Here is a 17,317-nt window from a genome sequence, read left to right as displayed (position 1 = left end):
AGACTGCCTTTGCTGTCTGTTTTGCGTTAGGCTTAATTACCGTAAAAGGAGAAAAGTCACAAAAGAGAAAAATGTTCCTGGTCCGGGGATTTATATTCAGGTAATATTCACTAATTTCATGTTATCAGTCTGTGGTGTGCCAGTATTGGCAAGTGGTGATATAATTTGATCTATTCTACGTTAAAAAATTTAACCCTGAGATGGATAAGTGGTTGATAAAAAATAAAAAAAAATCCTGCAAACAATCAGAAGAAGCAGAAACAGACTAAAAAAAAAAGGACAGTATTTCATATTTTACCAGAACAGACCGTATCGTCTTCAGAACCAAACGGTAAGAGACAAAAAATGTAATATATGCATTTGATTTTTGCAATATTCGCTGTGTATGTTTTGTATTGAATATAAATACAATAACTATAATAATAATATATCTCTATTACGATTTTTTTCGAGGGGGGGGGCGTGAAATATTTTAATTTTTGCAAAGGGGGCCCTGACATCCAGAAGTTTGGGAAGCACTGGTCTAAGGCACTTTGTACCGTATCAATCCCCCTATATTTTGGTCTTCCTCTGGGTCGCTTTCCTGCCAACCTGGCAGAGAACACTTGTTTTGCTAATCTTTCCTTGCCCATTCTGTTTAAGTGACCATACCACCTGAGATTAGCTCTGCTAATGCATTCCTTGATGCTGACAATGTAAAGTTCTTTCCTAATATCCTCATTTTTAATATGATATTGCCATTGATGCCTCTAATCTTTCTCAGGACTCTCATATCTGCAGTCACTAGTCTTTGGTCAAGTGTTTTACTTCTGACCCAGCTCTCAGATCCATAAGTTAAAACTGTTTTGAACACAGCTAATATAGAGTTCAAAAAAAGGTTGTATAATACAGCTAATTTAGTGTTCCGACTGATTTCTCTCTTATTCCATATGAATTTATTCAGTTGACTTCTTACTATACCAGCTTTGTTGATTCTGTTGTCTATATCCACATTTAATTTACCATCTTCACTAAAAATCGTGCCTAAGTAGCTGAAATGTTTTACTTGTTCCACACGTTCTCCGTTCACAACACAGTTGACATTTTCAATGATTCTACCTATTTTCATTGTCTTTGTCTTTTTGTTGCTGACCTTCATACCATATCTATCACAACAGTTGTTCAATTTAGTCAGTGAATCTTGCAGACTTGTAGCGAATTTATTTAGAAGTATAACATCATTCGCATAAGGCAAAGAGCTGACATTAACATCTCCAATTCTGATATCATGTTTAATACCACTTTCCTTCATAATGTGATCCGTATAAATAATGAATAACAGAGGGGATAATGTACATCTTTGTCTGACACCAGATTTAACATTAAACCACTTTCCTGTACTTCCTTCAATTCTAACTGCTGACTTACAACTCAAATGAAGAGTAAGTATTGCTTGATATAAAGCCCCACTGACACCATATAACTGTAGTGTATTGAATAGCTTCTCTCTTGGCACCTTGTCATATGCCTTTTCCAGATCGACATAACTTAAATACAGATCTTTGTTATATTCCCATGCTTTCTCAACTATTTGTCATAAAGTGAAGATCTGATCCTGACAGCCTCTATTTGGCCTGAATCCAGCTTGTTCTTCACCAAGCTTTTCTTCCACAATTCTTCTCAACCGTTTCTCAACTATACTTGCATAAATCTTACTTGGAACACTGAGTAGGGTAATACCCCTGTAATTCTCACATTCAGTTTTACTTCCCTTTTTACATACGGGTACTATGAGAGCTCTACTCCAATCATCGGGAATTTGTCCCTCTGTCCAGGCCTTCTGGACTATGCAGTGCAGCCTCTGTAAGACTTTTATACCACCATACTTCAGCATTTCTGGTCGAATATCATCTGCATCTTTAACACATTTCAAGCCTTTAATGGCTTTTTCTTCTTCAATTATGGATATGTATTCCTGACTATGCCTGTTGAGTGTTTTTCACCATGGTGCTATCACTGCTTGTTTCATTTAGCAAATTTTCGAAGTAATTACTCCATACTTCAAGGATATCTTTTTCTTCCATTTTTATGTCACCTTTATCATCTCTAACCCTTTTTACAGCACTCTTTTTGCCATATCTAAGCTGCTTCAACAACCTCCAGAATATCTTACCATACCATAGAACATAGAAAATATTTATTTTCTATGTTCTTACCAAACTCTTCACATGACTTTTTGTTTAGCTAGTTTTACACAGTGTGTAGCTTTCTTACAAATGTCTCTGTATTCTCGAAGAGCACAAGCTAACTTATTTGCCAGGAATTTTTGATATGCTTTCTTCGTTTCCTCCACTGCCTCGTTAACTTCTTGTGTCCACCATAGAGCTCTGATTTTTCTATCCTTGCAGAAAACCTCACCAAATTCTTCTCTGGCTGAATCAATCAGTGTTTTCTTCAGGGCTTGCCACTGAATCTCTAAGGTTTGGTTCCTGTTCTCAAACTCTTTCATTTTTCTTCAATAATCTTTGTGTATTTTAGTCTACAGTTTATATGTGAGAGCTGCTCAACTTTTTTTCGTTTTAAAACTTTCTTACATGTTATTCTTTTCAATATGAAATTCAATTTTATCCTGCTCAAGACTAAATAGTGATCACTTCGAATTTCAAATCCTCTGTACACTCTGGTGTCCTGCATCAGGTCGAAAACATCACTATCATCAATAACATAGTCAATGAAACTTTTTTTATTCCTTGCCTCTTCTCTCCATGTGAATTTGTGCACATTTTTATGTTGGAACATGGTGTTAGTAATAACCACTCCATGTCCTGAGCAGAAATCTAACAGGTATTTGCCATTATTATTAGCTTTGCTGTTTTCTTCAAATTTTTCCAAAACATTTTTGTGTGTCTGACAATCACTTCCTACTCTTGAAAGTTTATTGAAAGTTCATTTTTCACTTTGTTAGAATATAATAAATTTAGTTTAATCCTTTATCCAAGTGTGAGCAAATAAAGTTTGTGCCTGAAAGGATCTACAGACTGGGGTAAGGTGGTACAACACCAAGGCGACTCCTTGCAAAGGTGGAGCAAGCTACCAACAATCCTATCTCAGTATCTCCCATAATGCAAAACACATGTCCTTGCGATATGTCTAATGTTATTGGGTAGTCTGGGTAGTGTCCCTTCCGTTAATGCATAACATTAGACATATCTGCAAGGAGATGTGTTTTGAATTATGGGAGATACTGAGATAGGAGTGTTGGTAGCAGTTTTCCACCTTTGCAAGGAGTCGCCCTGGTGTTGTACCACCTTACCCCAGTCCTGAAGATACTTTCAGGCGCAAACTTTGTTTGCTCACACTTGGATAAAGGATTAAACTAAATTTATTATACACTTCCTACTCTGCTATTTAGATCCCCAACAAGGACCAACTTTTCATTTTTCATTGTGTCAGTAGCTTTCTCTAGAGTTTCAAAAAATTCCTCCACTTCTTCCTTAGTAGAGCCTTCTGTGGGACCATAGGCACAAATAAATTTCATTGTCCAGTTCCCCATTCTCATATTTGCCCACATCACTCTACTTGAGACTGTCTGCCATTCAAGAAGATTAGCCTCGTATTTTGTGTTGAATACTATGGCTACTCCTTTTCCTTGATTGTCATTTCTTGAATATAACATTTTGTAATTATTGCTCAGAAAGATCTCACCAGTTTTTGTCTTTTTTGTTTCAATCACCCCTATTATGTCGATTTAGTACTTATTTAATTCCTCAGTTAGCTCTATTTCTTTGCCATTCAGGCTTCTTATGTTGATAGTACCGATCTTTAACTCTGGTGATGTTGAGTTGGGGTGTGCTTTCAGATTTGTTTCAGTTGCTGACTTTTCGTTGTTCACTCTGGTTCCCTGGTGAAAACAATGGTGGCCTTGTTTAACCGGGCGACGCCCCTGCCGGCATGAAATTTTTTTATGGTGTACCATCATTTTGTATATTTGTTTAAGCCAATAAGAATACAATTCGGTCTTCTAAATTCCATATTGCCAGCCCATCCTCGTTCTTTCAGTAATCAGATAGATACCCAACAGGGTGCACCACGAGAAGGTGTGGATTGGACATTAGGTCAGAAGCCCTGGTCGGTTCTTTGCATTCCTTTAAAGGCTATGTGGAGGTCTCCTCTCAGTTATACAGCTTTGACCCTTAAGCACCCTGCCTGTCGTCACAAAAATTTGTGAGAAGCTAAGTTATTACTCATCTGTAACAGCCGAATCTGCTTGCAATGTAAATGAAGATGGTATGCGACTGGAAATCATAAACATGTTTTAGAATTAAGCATGCATATATATATATATATATATATATATATATATATATATATATATAATGATTTTCACTGATAATAAATGGTAAACACTTTAATTGTAATGCATAACTTTGATCTTACTGATTAACTATTTATCTGATGAGATTACCTACCAAACTTCCAGGTTTCTGTTTTAGAAATTTGGGTTGTGTCCATAAAAACAGCCATCTTTTCTTTTAATTATAGGTGACACTGCCCCAGGCTAATCTCAAAATGATATCTCTTACCAGAAAGTGTTATTTTTATTGTATTAATTTTGACTTCATGCATTTTAATCAGATACGAGTATTTTTATTGTATGTGTTTTACTATATACATTCTGTTGCAAAAATTATGACACTTGGGTTTTTTTTAAACCTTGGTACCTTCTACTGATCCACTTTTGGTCATGATTCTACATGTCTGCTCTCCTGGGGTAAGCATTTCCACTAAATGTTGACAAATGGACATAAGTGTTTGTCTATTCCTCCACTAAATAGTAGTCATTTACTGTAGTGCTGAATATATCAGTTGAGGCTAATCTAATCTTTGCATTATCATTTCCTCAACCCACATCCCCTTACTATATATAGTATGATCGCTATATATAGTAAGAGGATGTGAGTTGAGTATCTCTGCTTACCCCCCCTATGAACAAGGTGAACCGTGCCATGTAATGAGTCGTGTCTGTAGCTGGTGTAAATTTGAGGAATATGATGCTTCCAAGTCAGTGCAACTGTGTCTGGATGAAATGGCTCTGAGAAGATAACTGACAGAGTTTGAAAGATGCATTTTGATAGGATGCCATGTTGCAGGGCTATTGTTTAGCAAATTGTTGACAAATCGGGCCATTCCAGATCAGCGATCACTGATACCATATTGAAATGGAAGTGTGTTTATCCATGATTCATAGACTGTGGAACCAATTCCGACAGTCACAAACGGCACTCCAGAGATGGTGAAGGAAAGAAGGCCATAGGCAATAACCACAGTGGGAGGGGGTACCAATATGTGCAATTATATGCTTACCGAAACAGTAGTGCTAGCTACCCCGAATCAGCTATGATCCGACCTTGTGTTGCCTACAGGAACATTGGGATCTACTTCCACTGTGCACAAAATGCTTCGCAAATGTGGTCTGTGTGCTAGATGATCAGTAGTCTACAAGCACCTATCCTCACACCAAAGGAAAGTATATTTGAAATTGGCAAGGCTCCGCACCATCTGGACCCAAGACCAATGTGGGTTGGCACTATTTACAGATGAGTCTTGATTTGTTGTACAAAGTGATGCTACCAGGCATGCTATGATCTGAAGAGAACTGGGGACATGTTTTCATCTTTTTAATATCTGTGAAATGGATACTCGTGGAGGTATGGTTTGGGTTTGTGGAGACATCTTGTTGGGTGGATGCACCAACATGTATGTGCTTCCTATGGAACAGTGAATGCTGCAACTTTTAGAGATGATAGAGGTCCTGGATCCCTATGGTTTTCTGTATGTGGGTATGATAGGGGAGACATTTTACAAGATGATAATGCTCGTCCTCATCGAGTGACACTTGTGGCCCACTATCTTCATGAAGAGCCTATTGTGTGAATGGACTGGTTAGCTAGGCTCCTGACCTTAATTCTTTTGAGCATGTCTGGGATGTTCTAGGTGTATGTATTGCTGCTCTCAACCCCTCCCCAAAATCTTGTGGGACTTAGGAGAGTTTGCAGAAGCAGTGGTTGTTTTTACTAACTGAGCTACTGACACCATTATAAATAGTATGCAACATCAGAGTAAGCATTGTATTTCTCTGAGGGGTGACCACTCTTCTTATTGAGGCATTTTGACAATCTCATTTTGACCTTGTTTTTGACTATTGTTTGCATGTTTCCATTTGTTACCTTAATTAAAAATTCAGCATTTACTATTTATTTACAGTTTCATATCTAACATGGCACATATCTTACTGCTTTTCATGAAATTGCATAAAAATTCATGCACTTTTTGAATTATCATAATTTTTCTCTGTTTCCTAATGTATGGAAGGAAGCTCTTTTCACAATGGATGTCTTGTAATGTCTCAACGACATCATCTAGATGATTTCATGCGGAAAGAATTATTGGAAAGCTTGAAGAAGGCCACAGAATTACTGATATTACCAGAGAGTTTGGCATCTCACATTAGTGTTGTATCCAGGCTCTGGGCAGCATTTCAAACCAATGGAATGTGTTCCAGATGAGAACGTTATTTTTAAGATTGCTTTTGGTCTCCCATGGAGTAGGATGACAGATGTTTGGTTATAACAGCAAAATGTAATCAACACACCACAGTATGTCAGCTTGCAAGTTGGCTCCATTCAAGCACAGGTATACACGGATATCTCTACAAACTGTGGCAAGACATCTGTGACAAGTAGGCCTATACACTCAAAAGCCTGTAGTCTGCTTTCCTTTATCCATAGCTCATTGTAGAGCATATTTTCAGGTGTTGTTTCCATAAAAATTGGACATGACACCAATGAAAATGTGCTCTACAATGATCTGTGGATAAAGGGAAGCAGACTACAGGCTTTTGGGTGTATAGACCTACTTGTCACAGATGTCTTGCCACAGTTTGTCGAGATGTCTGTGTATACCTGTGCTTGAATAGAGCCAACTTCCAAGCTGAGCCAGGCTCAGCCGGTCCTAAGGGATGGATGAGGAAAATTGGGAGAATCCCACCACAACAACAACAACAATATTTAATCTGGCATGAAAGGGGTTCTGTTTACCATCGCGATAATGTTCTTAAAAGGGATAGATACGGCAGTGCTGGGAGTGATAGTGTGGGGTGGCATTGTGCTTAATGGATGCACTGAGCTAGTTCCTTTTTCCAACACTGTTGGAAAAAGGAACTATGACTGACAAATGATATTGTAAGAAAGTTCTTCAATATCATGTTCGATTGTTTAGGTGGTGCTGTAGGTTCTAGAAGAATTCATTTTTATGGATGATGCCACATCACATCATACACAAGCAGTACAGATACTTCTGGAGACTGAGGATATTAATCGAATCAATTGGCTGTCATGCTCCCCAGATCTGTATCCCATAGAATACATTTGGGACACAATAGGGACTGCACATTGCTGCTGGAAATTCCCCTCCAGAAAACAAACAAAGCATTATCCTTTCTCTGAAGGAGGAGTGGGCCAGTGTGCCTTAAGAATTCTTGATTCACTCAGTGCTAAGTATGGTACTATGTTGTGAGAGCTGCATCGCAGTTCGGGGTGAACATATTCCATACTGAAATGTCTCTCTTCATAATTTTCTATAATCACTGTACATAATTCCTTAACTATGTCCTTAGGAAATTTGTAAATTTTGCCAAAAGCGTATTGCAATTTAATTTGTATGAAATTTATAACACATTTTTTGTGTAATAAATTTCTGTCCATATTTGGCTGTAGTCATGAAATTTTTTCATATACAGGTAAAAATGTAATTCTTGTAGAAAGGCTTATATGCTGGTTAAACATGATTATCAAATACTTAAGGAATTGACAGCGTATACTAGAAATATAAATTAAAACAAACTTTAATATATACTTTCCAATATTTCGGCAACGTCACGTTGCTATCTTCATGGGAATTTAAGATAAAGACACGTGCACACAAATACTACACAACAGCAAATGAGAAATGAAGGGAGGAAGCTACTGTTTTCCTAAAGTCCTGATGGTGCCCCTGGCGGGCTATATTAGGTGTTCTTGGCCTTTGGGCTGAAGTTCTCCTGATGTATGTTTCCCAAATTTTGGGCAGTCTCACGCATCCAAATTTGTTTAGGTTTGGCATGTTCCTAAGGGCTGAGGCTGATTCCATGAATAGTCTTTCATATTTGAACTTGCTGCGGTGTATTGCTGTGGCTTTCTTCCACCTTATTCTGTACTAGTATCCAGAGCATGGTCTGCAAGCCCAAAGCAGCTGTACTGGTGAAATCGGATGTAGTCCTTGTGTTCTGAGATTCTGATATTTGCTATCCTGCCTGTTTGGCCAAAGTAGGACAGTTTACAGCTGCAAGGGACCTAGTATACACCAGGTAGGTCTATGGGAAGTGGTTGGTGTTTAGTGGAGTAGATAAGGGATGCCAATTTTCTATATGGTCTGTAACAAGAGGTCAAGTCATGTTTTTTTAGGATTTTGTTGATTTTTTTCCAAGGCATCTCGGATGTAGGGAGTTCCCATGAAGATAGCAACGTGACGTTGCCGAAATATTGGAAAGTATATATTAAAGTTTGTTTTAATTTATATTTCTTGTATATGCTGTTAATTCCTTAAGTATTTAATAATCAGGTAAAAATGTAGTTAGTCATTAGCTTTTGGACACTAGTGTACATATGTATAGTGTTAGATCTGAAACGGGCGACCTCACTCTAAATAAAGTCACCCTTCTAGAGTCTAATGAGCATACTTATCATTTTGGCACAATTTAACTATGCCTTAAAAAGAGATAACAACTGGCAAATTAAAATAAGAACTGTTTATATTGAAGTTAATGTATCTATATATTAAATGTAACTGTAAGTCAACAAAAAGGGCAAATGTAAGAGCAGTTATCAGTGATTTTTCTACACGTGAAAGAATGCCAATAATTCGGTAAGAAGGGGCAAAGGTCGCCCTAATACTACAATAGCAGCGTAAGCGTTCGTGGGTACTGCCTCTAAAAAAACATCAAGACGCATACATTCCCGGAATTGGAAAGGCCCGTGAGGAACGGTGAGGTCACCCAGTCGGGGACGAATCGGAAGGGCAAAAGGAGAGATCAAACTTGGAAAGGTGGTGCTCTGGGAGAGCGTATAAAACCTGCAACATAGAATTGAAACCATCCCGTTTTGTTTGTTCCTGTATTCTCACCGTGTGCTTCAAGTGGTCATCGTGATTCAGCTCTTATCTTTAAGAGCTGACCTCCGAGAAATCCCAGTATGGCACCGTCACAGAACATGACAAATCTTGAATGCTGGCCGTCGGTATGAAATAGCATCGCCGTAAATCTTTAGTAAAGAAACAGAGCACCCAATACAGGGAGAGCACGTGGCTACAGAACCAAGACAGCCAGAACTTCGTAAGAAAGAAGAATGGAGAGAATCCCGAAAGATCCCGAGATAGTGTAGATTAGTACTTTTACATATTCTAGCCCTTTAGAGAACTTGACTAACAGAAACGGAAGAAAGTGTAACCCGAATTTGATAAGGATAAACTTGAAGAATTATTTTATGTGTGAATGACTCTATACCATTAGACTGAATTCTGAGAACTATTAATTTACTGGAGATTCTGTCGTGACCTACTTGAGGGAGATTAATAATGTGCCAAATACCTAACTGGCTCCTGTGAAGTTGTAAACTAAATATTTGATAAGTTAAAGGAATAGCATTGTAGAGATTAAGAAATCCATCTCTATCTAAGAATGAGAGATTGAGAGAAACATACTGAGTTTTAATCTAGCATTAATGTCAATTTTATCTTTGTATTTTAATTAATTATGAATTCATTAAATTTGTATGTTACCATTCATGCTTGTTTTTCTGACCATGTTGACTGAACTAGACCCTTCATAAAAATTACGAACCTGGTGATCATATATTTGTGCGGGGATATCCTAAGTAAGAAAGGAAAGGGGGCACGACTGCAAACAGACTAGAAAACCTACGGCTTCTGATTTCAGATGAATTATTTTAGTAGCTTTTGATACTCTATAACCATCCTTAGGCTGAGTTTGACTCTGTCCTTAAAGCCCAGGCTGGCGCAGAAAATAAATTTGTCTGAGCGAATGTGGATGACTTATAGAGATCAGGAAATAGGTATTTTCTGGGGGCCCAAAACTTAGAGATTGTTAGATAAGCAGTAAGATTATATACTCAGTGTTAGGCAGATGAATTAGGGATATGTTAGGGTTAAAGATAGCAGACAGAGGCCAACATATTATATAAACCAAGACGTAACAAATGGCGCAACCGATAGGATTATAATTGGATAAGGTTTAAAATAAAAAAGGATATAATCAAGCAACAAAACATAAATCATAAATAAAGTAAGCAAGCATAAATCATAAATAAATAAATCTGTGACATAACAATAGTATGATATACATTGTGTCTCTGTAGTATAGTTAGAAGCATGTTAGCTTTTGATTGGAAAAGACCTGAATTTAATTTTTGTCACAGGGATTGGAATCTTTGTTGATTTTTTGAAAGGATGGTGAATAGCATGTATCATATGGATTTAGTACAGCTTTTTCTCCTGGAATTTATTATTTTTTTTTTTGTCCCACAAGCAGATCATGCATAGAACATGTAATTAACAGACAAGAAATACCGTATAGTGGGTGGTAGATGGAGCAGTCTAGAGGTTTGAATATGGGGTTATGGATGATTATTATATTGCAAGTGTGTATGAGTGACTCTGTGATGAGTTTCACACTCCATTGATTGTTATGTAATAATAAAAATAATACTCACCATGGATTGTTTTCATAAAACTGCCACGATATAAAACTGCCACAAAACAGAACTATCAAGGATGTAGCATTCTGTGCTCATTTTTTTGAACACAATATGGAGTTCCTAGATTGACTGAAGGAAAGCATTCCTGCATGAATTTCATACATAATGTTTGGCACAAACCTTTCATGGTTGTAGACAGCTTAACTCTCGGAAGGAAATGTACTGATGTGAGCAGGAAGAATGCATAATATATTTATATCTCTTTCTGTAGTCTGCCTGACTTCTTTTTACCATCACATTTCTATCTTTTAATGATATCTGCCAAGTTGATTTTAATTTGATTTGGTTATGATTTTGTACTCTGATTTTGCTGTGATTGCATGAACTATGAATGAATTGGTGTTGGTAGCCTTTTAATAATACAACAATGGAAACTATTCACTTTAGATCTTATCCCATTTCCTATAGCCTTAAAATCATTTAGTCTATTCCTTTTTATACCTTGTTATGCCATGGTTTGTTGCTGAGAAAACTGAGTGTCTGTAATTTTTGCAACACAGCATATATAATATGAATGTGATTTGTTATAGCCTTTGGAAATCAAAGTTTTTTTCAGATTTTTAATACATTATTTTTAAAAACACTTAACCTGTTTCTCTTTATTTTTTCCAAGATTGGATCACTCTGTATGGATATGATTGAGTATGAACTGAAAAGGCATGAGCAGTGGAAAGAGGATTTATCTAAGAAGAAAAATATAAATATCCTTGACTTACTATATTATGTGGGTTGATTATCTATACAGTAAATAAAACACTGCTGTTCTCAGATGTTGTTTCATTATTTTCATATATATTTTCATATTTTTTAAATATTTTCATATTTTCTAAATATTTTCATATTTTGAAAATAAACATTTCAGTGACAAGTAATATTTGTCATTGATATTATGTAGTATAGGAAGGTTATGGCCTGAGTTATGAATGTAGTAAAGAAAATTCATACAAAAATTTATGAAAATGTTTGAGAACAGCAGTAAATATAGGACTTAAAACATTTGATAGGAATCTAGGTAGGTGCTTTGATAAAAAAAAAAAAAACGCAGTGAAATTTTGAATACGGCATGACATCATTAGTATCTACAAAGATAAAATAATATCCAGATTTTCTTAAGGTACACAGATTCTTGTATTTGTTTTCAGTTTTTTGTTACTAGCCATGTACTGAATAACGATAAGTGTTGGTAGCCATATAATAATATATCACTGGAAATTATTACCTTTAGAATCTTTAGATTTTATAGCATAACTGGTAATTAACTTAAGGAATTTACAATGCGTCGGTAATGAATAATTTTTTGATTCTACCGAATCAAAGAATTTTTTTTGATTCAGTAGAAAGGTCAATTAACATCAAATTATTATTTTAGATCTTATATAGCATTTACTACAATCAGAAATTTTATAAAATTCTTACAAATATTTTATGAGAATGTTTGAAAACAGCAGTTAACAAGAATCAATATCTTGTAAACACATTTATCCCACCTTTTCCTGATGATTATTGTCCAAATATAACATCTCATAGTTATTTAGAAGAATCTTATCTGTTTTTGTCTCTTTTTGTTTCAGTAATTCTTCTGCCATTTCCACTTTTTTTCCATTGATGCTTACTTTTTATGCCTATCTTGAATTTTGCTGATGTTTGAGTTTTGTGTTTGTTCTAGTAGCCTTGTTTAACCAGGTGATGCTGCGGCATGAGAATAGTAGGTTACTTTTCATCTTTAATGTTGTACCATTATTGTATTTTGGTTTAAGCCAAAGACAGTAACCTACTAATGAAGCACCGTGAGAAGGTGAGTATTAGAGGTTAGGTCATTGTTTCTACATATTCATTAAAGGGATATGCAGTGGTCTCTTGCCCTACCAGTTATCTAGCTTCGACTCTTAAGTGACCCCAACGAGGGGTGGGGTCACCGTTGAAAATTGTGCCAGTGTGATTGGCATAGGTGTGAGGAATACATTTTTTTTTGAGGGTGGTGAATAGGGTTGCCAGAGGCAATTGTGAGTGCTTGAATGAGTTCAAGGAGAGAGGTATTATAGGTAACATGTGAATAATGGTTATTCTTTGACTGAGAAAATATTGATATTAATAATAATTTGATGTTAATTGACCTTTCTACTGAATCAAAGAATTTTTTAAGTACCGATGCATTAAAAAAATGGAGCTTAGACACAACTGAGTTGAATTGTTCCATTTCCTGTTTTGAAATTTGTCCACATTTTGCTGCATATGTTTTATAATTATGACCTGTTTAGTTAAAGTTAACTAATGAGTCAATTTCATTTGGTTAGTTCATTGCATAATAAATGTATTTGAATTGTCAGTATCAAAGTTATACAAGTAAAAAAAAAAAGCATCATCATCAAATTCCTGCCATGTACCCTCAAGGGGTGTACAGGATATGACAGTACTACATGAAAAAATTACATCATTACTAACTTCCTATCTACAATTTTCCTCCAAATCAGTCTGTTACTTGTCAAGACTCCAACATTATCAGATCTTATATTTCTATCGTCTAAGGCACTTTGTACCGTATCAATCCACCTATATCTTGGTCTTCCTCTGGGTCGTTTTCCTGCCAACCTGGCAGAGAACCCTTGTTTTGCTAATCTTTCCTCTCCCATTCTATTTAAGTGACCATAACATCTGAGATTAGCTCTGCTAACGCATTCCTGGATGCTGACAATGTCAAGTTCTTTCCTAATATCCTCATTTTTAATATGATATTGCCATTGATGCCATCTGTTCACGCCTCTAATCTTTCTCAGGACTCTCATATCTGCGGTCTCTAGTCTTTGGTCAAGTGTTTTACTTCTGACCCAGCTCTCAGATCCATAAGTTAAAATTGGTTTCAACCCGGTCTTGAATACAGCTAATTTAGTGTTCCGACTAATTTCTCTCTTATTCCATATGAATTTATTCAGTTGACTTCCCACCATACCAGCTTTGCTGATTCTGTTGTCTATTTCTATATTTCATTTACCATCTTCAGTAAAAATCGTGCCTAAGTAGCTGAAATGTTTTACTTGTTCCACAGGTTCTCCATTCACAACACAGTTGACATTTTCAATGATTCTGCCTATTTTCATTGTCTTTGTCTTTTTATTGCTGACCTTCATACCATATCTATTACAACAGCAATTGAATTTAGTCAGAGAATCTTGCAGACTTGTAGCGGATTTATTTAGAAGTATAACATCATCCGCATGAAGCAAACAGCTGACATTAACATCTCCAATTTTGATATCATGTTTAATACCACTTTCCTTCATAATGTGATCCATATAGATAATGAATAACAGAGGGGATAATGTACATCCTTGTCTCATACCAGATTTAACATTAAACCACCTTCCTGTACTTCCTTCAATTCTAACTGCTGACTTACAACTCAAATAAAGACTAAGTATTGCTTAATATAATGCCCCACTGACACCATATAACTGCAGCGTATTGAATAGCTTCTCTCTTGGCATCTTGTCATATGCCTTTTCCAAATCGACAAAACTTAAATACAGATCTTTGTTATATTCCCATGCTTTCTCGACTATTTATCGTAAAGTGAAGATCTGATCCTGACAGCCTCTATTTGGCCTGAATCCAGCTTGTTCTTCAGCAAGCTTTTCTTCCACAATTCTTCTCAACCATTTCACAAGTATACTTGCATAGATCTTGCCAGGAACACTCAGTTTGGAAATACCTCTGTAATTCTCACATTCAGTTTTATTTCCCTTTTTATATATGGGTACTATGAGAGCTCTACTCCAATCATCGGGAATTCGTCCCTCTGTCCAGGCTTTCTGAACTATGCAGTGCAGCCACTGTAAGACTCTTATACCACCATACTTCAGCATTTCTGGTCGAATATCATCTACTCCTGCTGCCTTTCCACATTTCAAGCCTTTGATGGCTTTTTCTACTTCAAGTATGGATATGTATTCCTGACTGCATGCCTGGTCAGTGTTTTTTATCACTGTACTGTCATCACTGCTTGTTTCATTTAGCAGTTTTTCAAAGTAATTACTCCATACTTCAAGGATATCTTTTTCTCCTGTTTTCATTTCACCTTTATCATCTCTATTTCCTTTTACAGCACTCTTTCCTCCATTCCTAAGCTTCTTCAACAACCTCCAGAATATTTTGCCACCTTCTTGATATTTATTTTCTATATTCTTGCCAAAGTCCTCCCATGACTTTTGTTTAGCTAGTTTTACACACTGTTCAGCTTTCTTACAGTTGTCTCTGTATTCTGTAAGAGTAAAAGCTGACTTATTTGCCAGGAACTTTTGATATGCGTTCTTCTTTTCCTTCACTGCCTCTTTAACTTCCTGTGTCCACCAGGGAGTTCTGATTTTTTTATCCTTGCACACAACCTCACCACATGCCTCTCTGGCAGAATCAATCAATATTTCCTTCAGAGTTTGCCACTGAATCTCCAAGGTTTGATTCCTGTTCTCAAACTCTTTCATTTTCTTTTCAATAATATTTCTGTATTTTAGTCTACAGTTCACATCTGAGAGCTGCTCAACTTTTATTCGCTTTAAAACTTTCTTACATGTTATTCTTTTCAATATGAAATTGAATTTTATCCTGCTCAAGACTAAATAGTGATCACTTCCAATTTCAAATCCTCTGTACACTCTGGTGTCCTGCACCAGGGAGAAAACATCACTATCAACAATAACATAGTCAATGGAACTTTTCTTATTCCTAGCCTCTTCTCTCCATGTGAATTTGTGCACATTTTTATGTTGGAACATGGTGTTAGTAATAACCAGTCCATGTCCTGAGCAGAAATCCAACAGATATTTGCCATTATTATTAGCTTTGCTCTTTTCTCCAAATTTTCCCAAAATATTTTTGTATGTCTCACAATCATTTCCTACTCTGCTATTTAGATCCCCAACAAGGACCAACTTTTCCTTTTTCATTGTGTCAGTTGCTTTTTCTAAAGCCTCAAAAAATTCCTCCACTTCTACCTTAGTAGAACCTTCTGTGGGACCATAGGTACAAATAAGTCTCATTGTCCAGTTCCCCATTCTCATATTTGCCCACATTACTCTACTTGAGACTGACTGCCATTCAAGAAGATTAGCCTCGTATTTTGTGTTGAATACTATGGCTACTAATTCTTTTCCTTGATTGTCATTGCCTGAATATAACATTTTGTATTTATTGCTCAGAAAGATCTCACCAGTTTTGGTCTTTTTTGTTTCAGTCACCCCTATTATGTCGATCTGGTACTTATCTAATTCCTCAGCTAGCTCCATTTCTTTGCCATTCAGGCTTCTTATGTTGATAGTACCGATCTTTAACTCTGGTGATGTTGAGTTGGGGTTTGTTTTCAGATTTGTTCCAGTAGCTGACTTTTCGCTGTTCGCCCTGGTTCCCTGGCGAAAACAACGGGGGCCTTGTTTAACCGGGCGACGCCCCAGCCGGCATGAAATTTTGTCATGTTGTACCATCATTTTTTATTTTGGTTTAACCAATAAGAATACAATTTGGTCGGCTAAATCCCAAATTGCCAGCCCATCCTCGTTCGTTCAGTATCAAAGTAGATACCCAACAGGGTGCACCACGAGAAGGTGAGGATTGGACATTAGGTCAGAAGCCCGGGTCGGTTCTCCGCATTCCTTTAAAGGCTATGTGGAGGTCTCCTCTCAGTTATGTGTTTGGTTATGTGAGGTTCGATTATGTGAGGTTGTGTGCAAGGATAAAAAAATCAGAACTCCCTGGTGGACACAGGAAGTTAAAGAGGCAGTGAAGGAAAAGAAGAAAGCATATCAAAAGTTCCTGGGAAATAAGTCAGCTTTTACTCTTACAGAATACAGAGACAAATGTAAGAAAGCTAATTACTGTGTAAAACTAGCTAAACAAAAGTCATGGGAGGACTTTGGCAAGAATATAGAAAATAAATATCAAGAAGGTGGCAAAATATTCTGGAGGTTGTTGAAGAAGCTTAGGAATGGAGGAAAAAGTGCTGTAAAAGGAGTTAGAGATGATAAAGGTGACATGAAAACAGGAGAAAAAAACATTTCAGCTATTTAGGCACAATTTTTACCGAAGATGTTAAATTAAATATAGAAATAGACAACAGAATCAGCAAAGCTGGTATGGCGCGGGAAGTCAATTGAATAAATTCATATGGAATAAGAGAAATTAGTCAGAACACTAAATTAGCTGTATACAAGACCGGGTTCAAACCAATTTTAACTTATGGATCTGAGAGCTGGTTCAGAAGTAAAACACTTGACCAAAGACTAGAGACCGCTGATATGAGAGTCCTGAGAAAGATTAGAGGCGTGAACAGATCGCATCAATGGCAATATCATATTAAAAATGTGAGGATATTAGGAAAGAACTTGACATTGTCAGAATCCAGGAATGCATTAGCAGAGCTAATCTCAGATGTTATGGTCACTTAAATAGAATGGGAGAGGAAAGATTAGCAAAACAAGTGTTCT

The 17,317-nt window shown here is 36.5% G+C and overlaps 1 protein-coding gene across 5 annotated transcripts in view; it reads left to right on the top strand.

Moving 5' to 3' along the window:
* Positions 1 to 17,317, top strand: part of Kap3 (kinesin associated protein 3) — a 319,643-nt gene that overhangs the window by 106,634 nt on the left and 195,692 nt on the right. For all 5 annotated transcript variants that reach the window (XR_016549579.1, XM_090406062.1, XM_090406060.1 and 2 more), the window contains one exon: positions 11,461 to 11,548. Coding sequence is in view for 4 of the 5 variants with exons in the window: in XM_090406062.1 (XP_090262188.1) it covers positions 11,461 to 11,548 (88 nt within the window). In the remaining variant the exon portion in view is untranslated. The remainder of the gene's footprint in view (positions 1 to 11,460; positions 11,549 to 17,317) is intronic.

The sequence above is a fragment of the Typopeltis vanoorti genome, chromosome 16 (assembly GCF_054136105.1).
Source record: "Typopeltis vanoorti isolate ZY-2024b chromosome 16, IOZ_Tvanoo_1.0, whole genome shotgun sequence".
NCBI lineage: Eukaryota > Metazoa > Arthropoda > Arachnida > Uropygi > Thelyphonidae > Typopeltis > Typopeltis vanoorti.
The sequence above is the reverse complement of the archived record's forward strand: the minus strand, read 5'-3'. Positions and strand labels throughout refer to the sequence as shown.